At 41.6% G+C, this 14,936-nt stretch overlaps 2 protein-coding genes and 1 long non-coding RNA gene across 3 annotated transcripts in view; all 3 read right to left on the minus strand.

Annotated features, from left to right (window-relative positions):
• Positions 1 to 390: 390 nt before the first annotated feature.
• LOC108703941 lies at positions 391 to 5,145 on the minus strand. The gene is made up of 2 exons (XR_001933512.2): positions 3,573 to 5,145; positions 391 to 2,061 (listed from the first exon to the last, which is right to left on the minus strand). It is a non-coding gene; the product is annotated as an uncharacterized LOC108703941 (long non-coding RNA).
• A 722-nt stretch (positions 5,146 to 5,867) lies between these two features.
• On the minus strand, positions 5,868 to 6,320 carry LOC108703940 (histone H2B 1.1-like). The gene has a single exon (XM_018240247.2). The coding sequence runs from the start codon at positions 6,298 to 6,300 to the stop codon at positions 5,920 to 5,922; it is 381 nt and encodes a 126-aa protein (XP_018095736.1). The 5' UTR covers positions 6,301 to 6,320; the 3' UTR covers positions 5,868 to 5,919.
• Positions 6,321 to 13,080: 6,760 nt separating this feature from the next.
• LOC108703939 overlaps positions 13,081 to 14,936 on the minus strand; it is a 33,246-nt gene continuing 31,390 nt past the window's right edge. Inside the window, exons 9-10 of the mRNA XM_018240246.2 lie at positions 14,156 to 14,188; positions 13,081 to 13,537 (exon numbers count right to left, since the gene is read on the minus strand). Coding sequence (XP_018095735.1) covers positions 13,278 to 13,537; positions 14,156 to 14,188 — 293 coding nt within the window. The 3' untranslated portion in view covers positions 13,081 to 13,277. The remainder of the gene's footprint in view (positions 13,538 to 14,155; positions 14,189 to 14,936) is intronic.

Raw genomic sequence — 14,936 nt, forward strand, 5'->3', positions numbered from 1 at the left:
TCGAATAGTCGAACGATTTTTAGTTCGAATCCTTCGATTCGAAGTTGTAGTCGAAGGTTGTAGTAGCCCATTCGATGGTCGAAGTAGCCCAAAAAACACTTCGAAGTTTTTTTACTTCGAATCCTTCACTTGAAGTTAGTGAATCGGCCCCTAAATAAAGCCAATAGGCTGGTTTTGCCTCCAATAAGGATTAATTATGTCTTAGTTGGGATCAAGTACAAGGTACTGTAGGGAAATCATTTTTAAAAATTTGGATAAAATGGAGTTTATGGGAGACGGCCTTTCCGTAATTTGGAGCTTTCTGGGTAATGGGTTTATGGATCCCATGCCTGTAGTTGACATATGTGATGTATATTAGGGTATTTATAGAAATAGCGCAATATCAAAGCCATTCATCCAATCGAGTTGCAGCTGGAGACACAAGCACAATACATTTGTTTCATATGATTTGGAGGGATGTCGGCTGCATGATCACAAACTATATTCATTTAACTCTATTCATGGTACAAGAACATTGGTCAAGTCAGACGCGTTTGAAGATTCACAAGAGAAATCCAATGGAACCCGGGTCTGCATGGACAGGTTTGCACTGCACTCCCCTTTAAATAAACATTAGTTCATGCAGACCTGGGTGCCATTGGATTTATCTTGAGAACTTGCATTGGGAGGTGGCCGAGCCTCCACCTGTGTTTATATCAGGCCCATGTTCATCAGCTTATAAGTAGGGTGTGCGAGAATACACAACTTTTTCTGGTTAGACATGTTTGAAGAGCCATTTACAGACATCCCATGAGCCTCAGCTCCTGTTCAGTTCTGACTTATTCCTATGATTTAGTCTGGTGCCCCACATGGAACAAACATGGCCATAACCAAACTAACTTACGTTGACATGAAACCTCATACTTAAAAATATCCCATTAAATGGGTAGTAAACCCTGCTGCACTACTCAACCAAACTTTACTTGAAGCATGCTGGGAGCTGTAGTCCAGCAACATCAGGGTTGTATTCTTAAAGCAATAGTGCACCATAAAAATAATCCTCCCATGAGAATCCAAGATGATCTGTATCAATGTGGCTCCATGTTCTTTGTTCCTGCAACTGGAGTTGGAAGCTTTAAGCCCAGTTTCCCAGCACTGAACAAGTCTGTCCTTTATCCCCATGTCTGATTCTCATTGGTGGATTTGTTGCATCTATAATTTTGCTATACAATTTCTATAGAAAACTAGGGGACGGTGTTATAGTTTGAACTATATAGTGTTATAGTCATTTGAACAACTCATGAAATAGGGAATTGCCAGGGAATGTCCAACCTCATTGATAAAAAGAGAATTCTATGTCCAACCTCATTGATAAAAATGTCTTTGAAATTATATATATATGGAGATTTGGAGCCACTTTAGATTTACACCACTTTTAGGTTTATGTTTTGTTTATATTGGGCAGGTTTAAGCCCAGGCATAAAACTATGAGCAGAAAAAAACATTTTCTAAACCATTTCAACTTGAGCTCATAGTGTAGCTCTAATCCCAGCCCGGCACTGGTATGGAGTGCAAGCTCTTGTGCAATTCCCAGCACTTCTGGTAACATTCAGGACTGGCTGAGCAAGAAAACAAGAATAATTCAGAAAAAAATAATGTTTTACATGGAGACGAAGCAGCCAGATACCAGTCAGGTGTCACCGGAATAAGGACTCCAGGTTATCAGATGTAAGAAGAACATTGATATGAGCCCCTGATGTATTGACCAAAGCTGCAGTGGAAATAGAGACTGAGCAATAGGCAAAGCCACTCACGTGGGTCGCCGACTCCCAGTAACACAAGGATTAATATTCACATACAGGTGCCTCAGCCAAAGCTTCTCACGTGGGACATAAGGGAGATCCACTGACATTGAGCTGCTTCTACACTGGGGGTCTTTATCTTTCACAGGATTGAGAGAAGTGAAATGATTCCAGAAGGAGCAGCTCACAAGTCCCCAGTGAACTTTGCCTTGAGAACAGCCAGAGATGTAGCAGAGTCTTCATCAGTTAACCCCTTCTGCCCCCTCCTGACCATTAACCCCTGAAAAGCAAAGGAGAACCAGTCACTTCTTATATTCTCAGGAGATTCAGGGCCGTTTCACACACAATTAAAATTGCAACTGTCACACTGGAGAACATTAAACCCATTTATTCCTACAGATTTATAGTAAGTTACACCTTTTCCTTCCCAACTCCAGAGGGAAACATTTAGGCAACAGGTGCCCTTTATTCTTCCATCTCCACTCCAAGTTACCCTAGCAACCATGCGCTGATTAGACTGGAATATGAATAGGAGAGGCCTGAATAGAAAGAGGAGGAATAAAAAGTAGCAATAACAATACATTTGTAGTCTTACAGAGAATTTGTTTTTTTAAACGGGTCAGAAAACGCAAAGTAATTGAAAAAAAAAAAACAGAAAAAAAATGAATACTAAAAAGATGAAGACCAATTGAAGAGTTGCTTAGAATTGTCCGCTTTGTAACACTAGGAGAGGCCCGATTGAGTAATAAAAAGTAGCAATAATAAAACTTTGTAGCCTAAAAGAGCATTTATAGATGGGTTAAGTGACCCCCATTTGAAAGCTGTGAAGAGTCGAAAGGGGCAAGTCATTAAAAAAACTCTACAAAATGAATAAAAAGTTGTTTAGAATTGGCCATTCTAGAACATCCTAAAAGTTAAATAAAAGGTGAATCACTCCTTTAAAGGAGATACAGGATAAATTAAAAAAACCCTAATTGTGTAGGCAATTATAAGTAATATATGGTGTTGCTTTTACATGAGGCTAAACATTAATATTATCTCTAAAAACAGCCCCTTTATTGGAGCTCCCTATAGATGTTCTCTGGTCCCTGTCTGTGTTTCACATGAGGGGTGGGCGTGTCCTAACGGTCCCTGCCAGAAGCACAGTAGGAGGGGGACAGCCAATCACAGCCCTGCAGTCACACAAGCACAGACAGGCTTCAGTTCCCTATCAGGTCCTGCTAGCTGCTGATTGGTTCCTGTCCTACAGTGCAGTGAGCTGAGTGCACAGCCTGGGAATTCAGGGAGCAGCAAGTGGAAGAGAAGGGAGGGATTATTAGGGGTTTTGCAGAAATATTCAATAAATCAGCCTGAAACGCTACTTTTTTTAAGCACAATTTTTCTATATCTAAATGAGTATAATGTACTGGTACATTCTTATTTATTATTTTTTTTTTTTTTCACAAAATGTCTCCTATAAGGTTTGGCAGGAGTTGTCAATGCAGACGGTGAATATTTCCAACATGCGACATCTTTGAGACTTGTACTAGAGGCTACTCCTGTAAGAAACAATGTTACAGGCTCCATAGAAAATAAAACAGTTTTACACTGCTGCAACTTGCTTCAAAGTTGCCAATATGTCTGGTTAGCCAGGAAATGAATCATGAGGCGCAGATTTCCAATTGGTCTTATTTTAAGTGAGCAACAGATGCAATAATGATTTACCCACTTTCTACTACCTTGTAAAACAGAACAGGTTTTTTTAAGTTTTACTTTCCCTTTAGATAAGCAATAGAGAGGAGGATTTCTTACCCAATGGGCGACATTGCAGGCAGGTGTCCTATTCCCCTTCATTCTCTTTAATAAACAAATCAATATCACAAGGATCATTTCCCAAAGCCGAGGAACCAAAACTCTTCTTCTGGGACATTGGGTCAGAAGGACAGACAGGTTGGGAGTCAGATCAACAGACACTGAACTCAAGGTCCAAAATGAAAGGGCAGAGGCAACTGTTCAGCAACTGATTAAATCGCCAGCACAGAGTCTAATGAGCAAACAGGGAGCACAGGGAGTGGGGGCTTATAAAGTCAGATAATTGGCTACAGCTGAGGGTGCAGGGAGTTGGGTGGGGGGAGACTAGGACTAGTAGATAAATAACTTTCTCTGCTTCATCCTGGAGGAACTCTCTATAACTGTGAGACAAAGGCAGGACTAGTCTGACTCCTTTTAAATAGACATGTGGGACCCAAAGTATTGAATCTAATATGAACTAATATGTTTGTTTCTAGGAAGTTCATTTAGGCAAAACCATTTTATTTGCAGCATTTGACCTTGAGTAACCCCCCCCCTCGATATTGTGACTTCACCCAACCCCATGTTATGAGGGAGAAGAGAATCCAGACCTGGGTCATTTGAAGCCTAAATAGAAATCCATTTACTGCCATTCCCAGGAGCCAATGCCCAAAATAAGAAGTTGTTTTGATGAAATATCATTTTGTAGCCAGAGCAGCACAAATACACAGTCTCACTGCACATCATATTCATTGGTTTGTAAACGTAATTGCTATTTCTGCACTGCAGCTTCCTGACTCCTGAAACAATGTAGCGACACTCCAGCCACACCCCCAGTTCCCATAATGCCTTGCTTCCTTCTTCACAGGCTGTTAATCAGCTGCTTGTGGCACTGGATGGTGGAGGCAGCAGAGACAGAGCTTAGGGCAATTCATTTAGAAGCACCTGCTCTGTTACTGGACACGAATGAGATCAGACCTGGAATCTGCTTCTACTTATTGGAATGTTGAAACGGGGTCAGGTCTGTGTGGCGCTGCCAGATGCCGGGGAACATCATTCCTAATGAAGGGGTCACTGTGTCTTTAAATACTGGGCCCACTGACATACAGTTGTGCTGTGCTGGGAGTTGCTGGGAGTGACTCAGCCCTTTAGTATTGAGGGGACATCACTATTTATTTAGTAACTTACAAATGAAATCAGATGTGAATTGTAGAAATTAAATCTCAAAAGTGGGTGTGTCCTGTTCTGAAATGTCAGCACTGAGCTCAAATTCCTATTTGCCTAATAATAATAATAATAATATTATGAAAATAATAATATTATAAAAAGGGGTGAGTATATCACATATTTGTGGTTGAAGTTAAAAGAAATCCTGTATGTGTCACAGAACAGCCCCCCACATTAAAACAGAGCTATAAAACAGATGGGAGTTTCAGTTCTACCCAATTGCCGCCCTGGACTGACAGTTGTGTTGCCCCACTGAGGCCTGACAGTGATTTCCCTGGTTATTTACTGGAACTGCCACAAGGGGGCAACATTGCGCTTCATTCCTGTTGGTGATTTGTGGCTAAAGTGAGCGCCGTGTAATCGGAATCAGTGACAGAAAAAGAACAAACTGAGTGAGTTTATATAGTGAATAAAGTACCCCCTCTTGTAAAATATAAGGATATTATAAGTCACCGAGGAGTTTCATGACCATATAAAAACACGAGGCCAAAGGAAAAACTAATTTCAGTGAGTCATGTGACAGAAATGACATCACTACTCACCGTTTATAACTGATGACATCAGAACTCACCGTTAATAAGGATATAATTTACAAGATATTCATGGCTTTTGTGTATTACATTCAGAGTTTGTGCCCATTGATTGGATAACACGCGTATTCCTTTGTCTTCTCAAAGCCAATCACTGATGAGTCTATAATAATCGGCAACGATTCAAATTACCCGCCAAAATAAACTTTGCAGAGCTGTTAATACAAGAATCTGGGATCATATGAATTGTATTATAATTATATATGGGCCGTTCATATCCCAATAAATCTATACTGTAACTGTCTATTGTTCTACTCTCCCTTATACCGAGTTCAGAGCTTCACTGTGTGGGGATAATGACTTTGTTGGGTGGTACCAAGTGAAAACAGGGGGGAGCGGCACCAGACAATGATCTCCCAGCGCATTAGAGCCCCTCACCCAATATATTGGTTCCCTTGCGGGGTCAGTGAGCAGTTATTGTAAATCCACCAGCAGCTTTTATTTTCATTAAATAGAAAACCTACAGACATTAGTGACAGATCTTTTCATGAGAAGGTGGGGGGCTCTTAGAAGAGCCTTTGTGTTGGGGTCGGACAGGGGTCGGGCAGCAGTTACTTGGCGCTGGTGTACTTGGTGACAGCCTTGGTGCCCTCGGACACGGCGTGCTTGGCCAGCTCCCCAGGCAGCAGCAGTCGGACCGCGGTCTGGATCTCCCGGGAGGTGATGGTGGAGCGCTTGTTGTAATGAGCCAGGCGGGAGGCTTCCCCTGCGATGCGCTCAAACACATCGTTGACAAAGGAGTTCATGATGCTCATGGCCTTGGACGAGATGCCGGTATCGGGGTGCACCTGCTTCAGCACCTTGTACACGTAAATGGCGTAACTCTCCTTCCTTGTCTTCCTGCGCTTCTTCCCGTCTTTCTTCTGAGTCTTGGTCACCGCTTTCTTGGAGCCTTTCTTTGCGGCTGGAGCGGACTTGGCTGGTTCAGGCATAATTGTATTCTTCTCTCTCACACTGTATAAAACTGTTTCCTTCTCATCCCGGGCTCCTGCTTTTATAGCCCTCCCATGCAAATAAGGCAGTCCGATATCTTGTAATATTATTGGTCGGTTTTGTCACATGGTATAAAATCCTCCCATCCAGTGTCGGACTGGGACACCAGGAGCCCACCCAAAAATCTTAGACCAGGGGCCGACCAGAAGACCTTAGATCAAGGACCCACCCTCAGTACTATTATTCTTCCTCTCCTCACTTAGCCTCTATTCTTCTAGTCTCTTTTCTTTACATGCTATAATCTATTATTCCATCTATTTAGTCTCATAGAAATAGGGAATGGCCATGAAATATGCTAAATGTTTAGCAGCATGAGGGGCCACTGACACCTGGGCCCACAGGGAGTTTTCCTGGTATCCCTGTGGGCCAGTCCGACACTACTCCCATCTCCAGATTTTGACAGCCAATGATTGGTGTTCCTGAAACCGTCTGTATGATTGGCTGTGCCGATACTCTCCCAATTAAAAAAGGGAATAATGCACTTGGAGCAATTGATTGGTGCTTCATACACCTAGTTTTTAGTTCGTCATGTCATTTCTGATTGGTCCAGGAAAATAATTTACCCATAAAACCGATTTTTCTCTCTCATTCATTACTGGAATGATTGTGCTTGATCTAATTAAAGTGATTTAGGGAATGATGTGAGTTTACATTATTTCCTTGAAACTTCGTGAAAATCACAGCTGTTTCTGTGTCAGATTCGGGGAACACGTGGTGTCCCTTTCAGCCTCTGTGATCGGCGTTGGAATTGAGAAGAGAGGAGACGTTATCAAGATGGGGAGTGAGTCCTCGTAGGTAATCCGCCCACCGGTGAGGTAACATAATCCGCTCTGGCTGGGGTGAAATAATCATCCAAAATGAGGCAGTAGTGCGGCTGAACCGGATCCAAGTAAAGTGCGGGTGAAAACCATTAGATTAAAACATATGCGGCTTTATTGAAAAATGCTTAAAAGTAGCAAAGTAGCGGGCAGGGGAAACAGCTCGACGCGTTTCGTAACGTGTGTCACTTCGTCAGAAGCATGATGTTGGTTTCATGCTAAAATAACATACTCATTTAAGAACATCAGAGACATAGGATTAAAATTCACGGAAGCATGCGTCTATACTGCATAAGCAGGTACATTGAAAATAAATATAAATATGAGTTATAAATGAATTTGGAGTACAATGAATTAAACTATGCAGTGTAAATACCTGACACATATTCTCAAAAAAATGTATTAATTAATTGTATCAAAAAATTGAGTAAGGGAATAAATTGAAAAATGAATTGACTCATAAGCTAATCAATTAAAAAATTAATTCATCAAAAAATGAATCAAAAAATTATAGAGCAAGAAATTGGGAGATAAGGAAGCATCAAAAATGGTAGACCGCAATTGATGTCCTGGGCTAAACCACTTACCTCCCAACTGTTCTGTTTTTCGTGGGACAGTCACGATATTGACAGCTCAGCCCACAGTCCCAGATTGTTACTGAAATGTCCTGACTTTCGCTTTGATCTCCTGCATGAACAGCCATATACAAAGTTTCTAAAACTTAAAGGGATACTGTCATGGGGAAAATTTTTTTTCAAAATGAACCAGTTAATAGTGCTGCTCCAGCAGAATTCTGCACTGAAATCCATTTCTCAAAAGAGCAAACAGATTTTTTTATATTCAATTTTGATCTGACATGGGGCTAGACATATTGCCAATTTCCCAGCTGCCCCTGGTTATGTGACTTGTGCTCTGATAAACTTCAGTCTCTCTTTACTGCTGTACTGCAAGTTGGAGTGATATCACCCCCCCCTTTCCCCCCCAGCAGCCAAACAAAAGAACAATGGGAAGGTAAACAGATAGCAGCTCCCTAACACAAGATAACAGCTGCCTGGTAGATCTAAGAACAACACTCAATAGTAAAATCCCATGTCCCACTGAGACACATTCAGTTACATTGAGAAGGAAAAACAGCAGCCTGCCAGAAAGCATTTCTCTCCTAAAGTGCAGGCACAAGTCACATGACCAGGGGCAGCTGGGAAATTGACAATATGTCTAGCCCCGTGTCAGATTTCAAAATTGAATATAAAAAAATCTGTTTGCTCTTTTGAGAAATGGATTTCAGTGCAGAATTCTGCTGGTGTAGCACTATTAACTGGTTCATTTTGAAAAAAAACATTTTCCCATGGCAGTATCCCTTTAATTAAATAAGAGGCTTTTGGCAGAGAGTCCACAATACCTTGCACCTGCACTTAGATACATGTGTAACAATTTAAGATAAGCAAAGATACAATTGTACAATTTAAGATAAGCAGGTCTCTTGGGTAACTGTGTCTTGCAGCTTAAAGGGAAATTCACCTTTTGTCATAATGCAATAAAGTCAATGGGCATTTTTTCTTGGCAAATTTTTGCTGCAGTTTCACAAAAAAAAATTGCACATGGCAAAAAGTGAAAATTTCGCTGCAAATCCATGGCTGGCAAATAAATTCCTTTATCACTTATTAATTGGTATGAAGCACAGGGGACATTAGGGGGCAACCTCTATAGCAGGTCAAAGACTGTAGTATCCTATGAATTAGTGATGATGCAGCCATGTGGGCCAGAGCTGGCAACTTTTCTTTTCACAGAATGGATATTTTATCAGTTTTATGAAACTGAGTTTTCATTTTGTTGATAGAATGAATCCTGCTTTCTGTCACAAGAATCTATTTTGTCTGGCTTGACATGCTCTATTTAGTTACACCATTATATACAATAGCCTGTCCAAGTTTCTTTTTACATAATTTATTCTGTAAGTAACTTTACTCATAACTGTGTTTGTTACATGGATGTCATACATTTGTGAGACCGATTGCCTGTTAAGATTTACAGAATGGAGTTTTTAATATAATGATATCCTTTTATGCACAAATCAGACGTTATTCTAATTCTTTAATAGAAATAGTTATCTTTTATCTGTGTATATGGTCACAAATACTTATGTACCTCGAGAGACATTCATTGGGGCAAATTCACTAAGATGCGAAGTTGCGCCAGGCGCAACTTCGCCGCACTTCGCCAGGGCTCCGCAAATTCACTAAAATCCGAAGTTGCGCACAGGGGTAGCGTAAGGTTGCGAAGTTGCGCTAGCGTTGATTCGCTATATAAAGCGAAGTTACGCTAGCGAAGGCTAATTTGCATACGGCGCGAAATTCAAATTTCAATGGAGGAATACGTATCTGCACTACAAATGCCTAGAAAACCTTCAAATCATCAAATAACATTTTATTTTGCCCTACACATGTGCCCACTGTATAGGTAAGTTGCCAAGAGTTAGGAAATGTAGGGGGGAAGGAGGGGAGCCCCAAAAAATTTTTCGATCTTTTTCAGCCTATCACCCATAATGTAGAAAACACGCCAGCGTTTTTTGGGACTTAGAAAATAAAATTGACTTTTTTTTAAACAATCCCTATCTAACATAGTAACATAGTAGGTAAGGTTGAAAAAAGACACATGTCCATCGAGTTCAACTTTTTTTTTTTTTTGTTTATTAACTACCTATCTGCCAGTTGATCCAGAGGAAGGCAAAAAACCCATCTGAAGCCTCTCCAATTTGCCTCAGAGGGGGAAAAATTCCTTCCTGACTCCAAAATGGCAATCGGATTAATCCCTGGATCAACTTGGACTATGAGCTCTCTCCCATAACCCTGTATTCCCTTACTTGCTAAACACCATCCAACCCCTTCTTATACCTATCTAATGTATCAGCCTGTACCCCTGATTCACTTCCCAGCTCTCCCTGTAACACCCCTTTCCCTCCTCTAATCTCATTGGCTCCCTCCTGTCTGCTGGGAGGAACTACTGGTGAATAAAGCATCCGGCCCTTCCTTATACCTATCTAATGTATCAGCCTGTACAACTGATTCAGGGAGACAATTCCACATCTTCACAGCTCTCACTGTAACAAACCCCTTCTCAATATTTAGGCAGAACCTCTTTTCTTCTAATCGGAATGGGTGACCTTGTGTCAGCTGGAAAGACCTACTGGTAAATAAATCATTAGAGAGATTATTATATGATCCCCTTATATATTTATACATAGTCATCATATCACCCCTTAAGCGCCTCTTCTCCAGCGTGAACATTCCCAATTTGGCCAGTCTTTCCTCATAGCTAAGATTTTCCCTCTACCAGTTTAGTTGCCCTTCTCTGTACCCTCTCTAATACAATAATGTCCTGTTTGAGTGATGGAGACCAAAACTGTAGGGCATATTCTAGATGGGGCCTTACCAGTGCTCTATACAGTGGGACCCCCTCCTCCCGTGACTCTCTGCCCCTTTTAATACAAGTCAAGACCTTATTTGCCCTTGATGCTGCTGACTGGCATTGCTTGCTACAGCCAAGTTTATCATCTACAAGGACTCCAAGGTCCTTTTCCATAATGGATTTGCCTAGTGCAGTCCCATTAAGGGTATAAGTGGATATTTTTACATCCCAGGTGCAGGACTTTACATTTATCAACATTGAATCTCATTTGCCACTTAGCTGCCCAGATTGCCAGTTAGTCAAGATCGTGTTGCAAGTGCCACATCCTGGATGGAATTAATTGGACTGGATAGTTTTGTGTCATCTGCAAACACTGATACATTACTTACAACACCCTCCCCTAAGTCATTAATGAACAAGTTAAATAAAAGTGGACCCAATACTGAGCCCTGGGGGACCCCACTAAGAACCTTACTCCAAGTAGAGAATGTCCCATTAACAACCCCCCTCTGTACCCGATCCTGTAGCCAGTTTCCTATCCACGTGCAAACGACTTCATTAAGCCCAACAGACCTTAGTTTAGAAAGCAGTCGTTTGTGGGGCACAGTATCAAACGCTTTGGCAAAATCCAAATAGATCACATCTACTGCCCCCCCCCACTGTCCAGAATCTTACTTACCACATCATAAAATGCAATCAAATTCGTCTGACATGACCTATCCTTCATAAAGCCATGCTGATTGTTGCTCATAATGCCAAACAACATTTTGAATGTGATCCCTTAACAAGCCTTCAAATAATTTGCCCACCACAGATGTCAAGCTTACTGGTCTATAATTGCCAGGCTGAGATCGTAATCCCTTTTTAAATATTGGAATAACATCAGCTTTTCTCCACTCTACTCTACTCTATTGCGCTTCGCCTGGTCTGAGGTGGCGAAGGAAGTCTAGCGTAAAAGGTAGCGTTCAGTACACTGCGCAAGTTAGTGAATTTGCGTAGTTTCGTCGCTATCGAAGATTCGCCTGGCGTAAGGTTGCGAAGTAACACAAGCGAAACTACGCCAGCGTTCGTTAGTGAATTTGCGCAGTAGCGAAAATGACAAACGCTAGCGAATCAACGCTAGCGTTCGGCGCTTCGCGGCTTAGTGAATTTGCCCCATTGTGTGTACTAGGGTTATTTTTGTATACAGACAAATGGCACCAAAAACACAGGGCAATACCTAGCCTGGCAAATAACTGACTCTCTCTATACAGGTGTAGGGACCCACAGGGTTAACGTGCCCTACGCCTTTAATTCCTTTTACTTCCTGATCTCCCTATTTGCTGGGCAGATGTCCATGTAGCTAGAGGTAATATCCATAGTTATATATTTGGCCACGGAAGAGGTGGATTTTCCTCTTTGGCTGCTGGATGCTAATCCAGCTGGGTGTTCCCAGAGGAGCCTAAGTACAGCCAGGCCCAGAAAGCCATGTGCCTAGAGGGACCGGGTATTCTAGTGTCTAAGTCAGGGAGCAGGGACCCTGAGATCATGAGGGTGTATCTATCCAGGTGGACGCTATCGCCTTAGGGAGTTCCACTGTGCTCTCTCTGGACGAAATTCCCCGGCATCTAGCTTGGAAGCTCCGTGTGAGGAGGTGTGCGTATTTATGCTGCCACCGCTGTAAGAAAAACTTGTGGATCATTTGTCTTGGACAAATAAAAGTTATTTGGTTATACTGCAAGAACCTCCTAGCGCCCATTCTTTTCCTGTTTTATAGCTCAGTGGCCTGTGGGAGTTGTAGTTACACTACACCACACCTTGAATCTCATATTTAGCGAAGGCCCTAGCCTGAAGTGTTAGAGTCACGTGTAACCAATGCTCTAGTGCACTAGTTGGTAAGTAACCCCGTTGGCCCGTATAGCCCAAGATAGTGTAACACAGGTTATGACAAAGCCTAGAGAGTCCACATTTTGGAGAAAGACATTTATCGTACGACACCTTTTTGGCTTTCTGGTGACATCTCTTTGACTTCCTTGATCCACGGTTCTACTGAGGGGTTGATAATTATTGCAGCTTGGGCAGCGAGGTTACACATTCTTTATCAGTCAAGATCAAGATCAGTCATGTCACCTATACCTTCTTTCTGGCTGTATTCATTTTGTTCTTGGGCTGATGGTATAACTAGCCTTGGCAGGCCTCTATAGCGTATCTGCTATGTGAATTCTCAGGATGCCTGATATGGGCTGCAGGGTCAATAGATCCTATCAAACTCGTGTTTCCCAGTGGCTCCATAAGGCATAAGATCCCCAAATATATAGCACTTTGCTTTTATCTACAGCCAGGGCCGTAACTAGGGGTAGGCAGAAGAGGCAGCTGCTTAGGGCACAATAATAGGGGGGTGCTGGGTAGCTACCTCTAAAACTGTCTCCTGTCTACCCCTAGTCCACACCTCTCAGTCTTACTATTTCTCTCTCTTCACACCCTCCACTCTCTTGTCACTCTCCCTCCCCTCCCCTCTGTTGCTGTCCCCTCCCTCCATCACTCACCCCTTCCTTCCTGTCTATCTCTTCACTCACTGTCGCTCACGCACATGCGCAAGGCTTGCCCGCCAGGTTGTTTAGGGCGCCTGGCCGCCCTGGCCTGCCCTGCCAACAGCTGTCCTTGATCCAATCAAAGACCACATGTGCTTGTTAGATCTGTGGTTCAGAGGACTCTCATTGTAGAAGATCCCTGATGAGTGCTTTATTGTGTGCTGTTAATGTGCTGTAGAACATCTCCATTTCAATCTTCCCCCAGGACCTGACATACTCATAGAGTTGCCTCATCTTCTCTTGGGAGGTTCTGTTGCTTCTCACTGTATCATATTGTTCCTGGGTCAGGATCTTATCACCCAAGAGATCATCCAGTACAGGATCAATGAGGGACACCCTGGCAATCAGATCTGCTCGGTGATTATTTATAAAGTGCTGCCCATCTATTGGATGGAAGGAAAAGTAAAAAAAAAAAAAAATCAGCCAATAATATCATGCAAATTATATAAAACTGCCTTTATTTTAAATTAAAGGCATATTATAGACGTCTACATGGCAAGCTTGCTTTGTCTTCTGAAAGGTGGTCAGTGAGGAATGTAAGCACATTCTATATTTTAAAAAGCAAACACCACCGGATGTCATAACAAATACTTAGCTTTCACTTACTCTAAAATATTTTTTCTTTTTCAACAATATAAAAGTCATATTTAGAGCATTATATCTACAAACATCTCTGCTTTACAAAGACACAACTATACAGACTACAAATATATGTGGTTTCTGGAGATCCCAAAATAATGGATAGGCATGTTCATGTTCTTGGTCACCCTACATTGTCTGTGTTAAAAAAAAAAACAAAAAAACCTCTAAACAGTACGTTTACCTAAGAAACATTAACAACATTCTAATGAATTCAGAATGAGTAAATGTGTCTTTCTGCTTCAGTAATTTCTTGCTTTTTCTTTTATCTTTTTACCTACTTAAAAATTAAAGGGTAACACACAGGCTTTTATAGAATGATTAATGTGGCAAGAAAAACATACTGGGGAAAAAAAACCAACCTCGTTCCATCTGTGATCTTGGCGTCAAGTCTTCTGAAAGAAAAAAAAGAGGTGGGGGTTAGGGATATAAGGTCAAATACAGGCATATTTACGACCCAGACAGTGGGAAGTTTAGAGAATTGGTTATAAAGCAAAAAACAACTTGTCACTTTGGATTAAACCAAATCCTTTGCCAGGGCTGCTCTATCGCCCTGCTATGTTAGATTAGAGCAATACTGTAATGATCTGACCGGTTTTGCAGAAAATTAGCAAAATGGCAACAATTTTGCCAAATGCATTCAAGACAATGGGCATTTTTTTGTGGAACATTTTTCAAACCGCTGCAAAATGTTTTGCTCATCCCTACTGTCATCTCATCATTCTATCCATTTATTATGATACAATTTCATTTGTCACACAAACTTTGTGTGTTGAGTTGTTTTTAGTGTAAATACAATGGGCATTTCACTATACATAATACTATTGATTCTGTTCTTCTAAATGGGCGAGTTCCATTGCAAGAATGTGCTACTTATAAATTAAAGGGGACAGAAAGCACATTGCTATGAGCACTGTCACTGTTCACATTATAGTTAGTAGCTCCATTATTGGCAGTAACAAGTCTAATAAAGTTGGCCATAGATGCAAAGATCCGATCGTACGAATTGAGGATTTGTACGATTTTCGGAATGTGTGGAGAGTCCCGACATTTTTCGTCCAGCGGAGATCAGTTGTTTGGTCGATCGGACAGGTTAAACGATTTCTGTCGGCTGCGGGTAATATCTTTGCATGTATTGCTGAT

Source organism: Xenopus laevis, chromosome 9_10L (genome assembly GCF_017654675.1).
Source record: "Xenopus laevis strain J_2021 chromosome 9_10L, Xenopus_laevis_v10.1, whole genome shotgun sequence".
In the NCBI taxonomy this organism is placed as follows: domain Eukaryota; kingdom Metazoa; phylum Chordata; class Amphibia; order Anura; family Pipidae; genus Xenopus; species Xenopus laevis.

What these genes read in the sequence shown, in the direction of transcription:
- LOC108703940 (XM_018240247.2), bottom strand. Translation starts at nt 6,300, where the DNA reads ATGCCTGAACCAGCCAAGTCCGCTCCAGCCGCAAAGAAAGGCTCCAAG.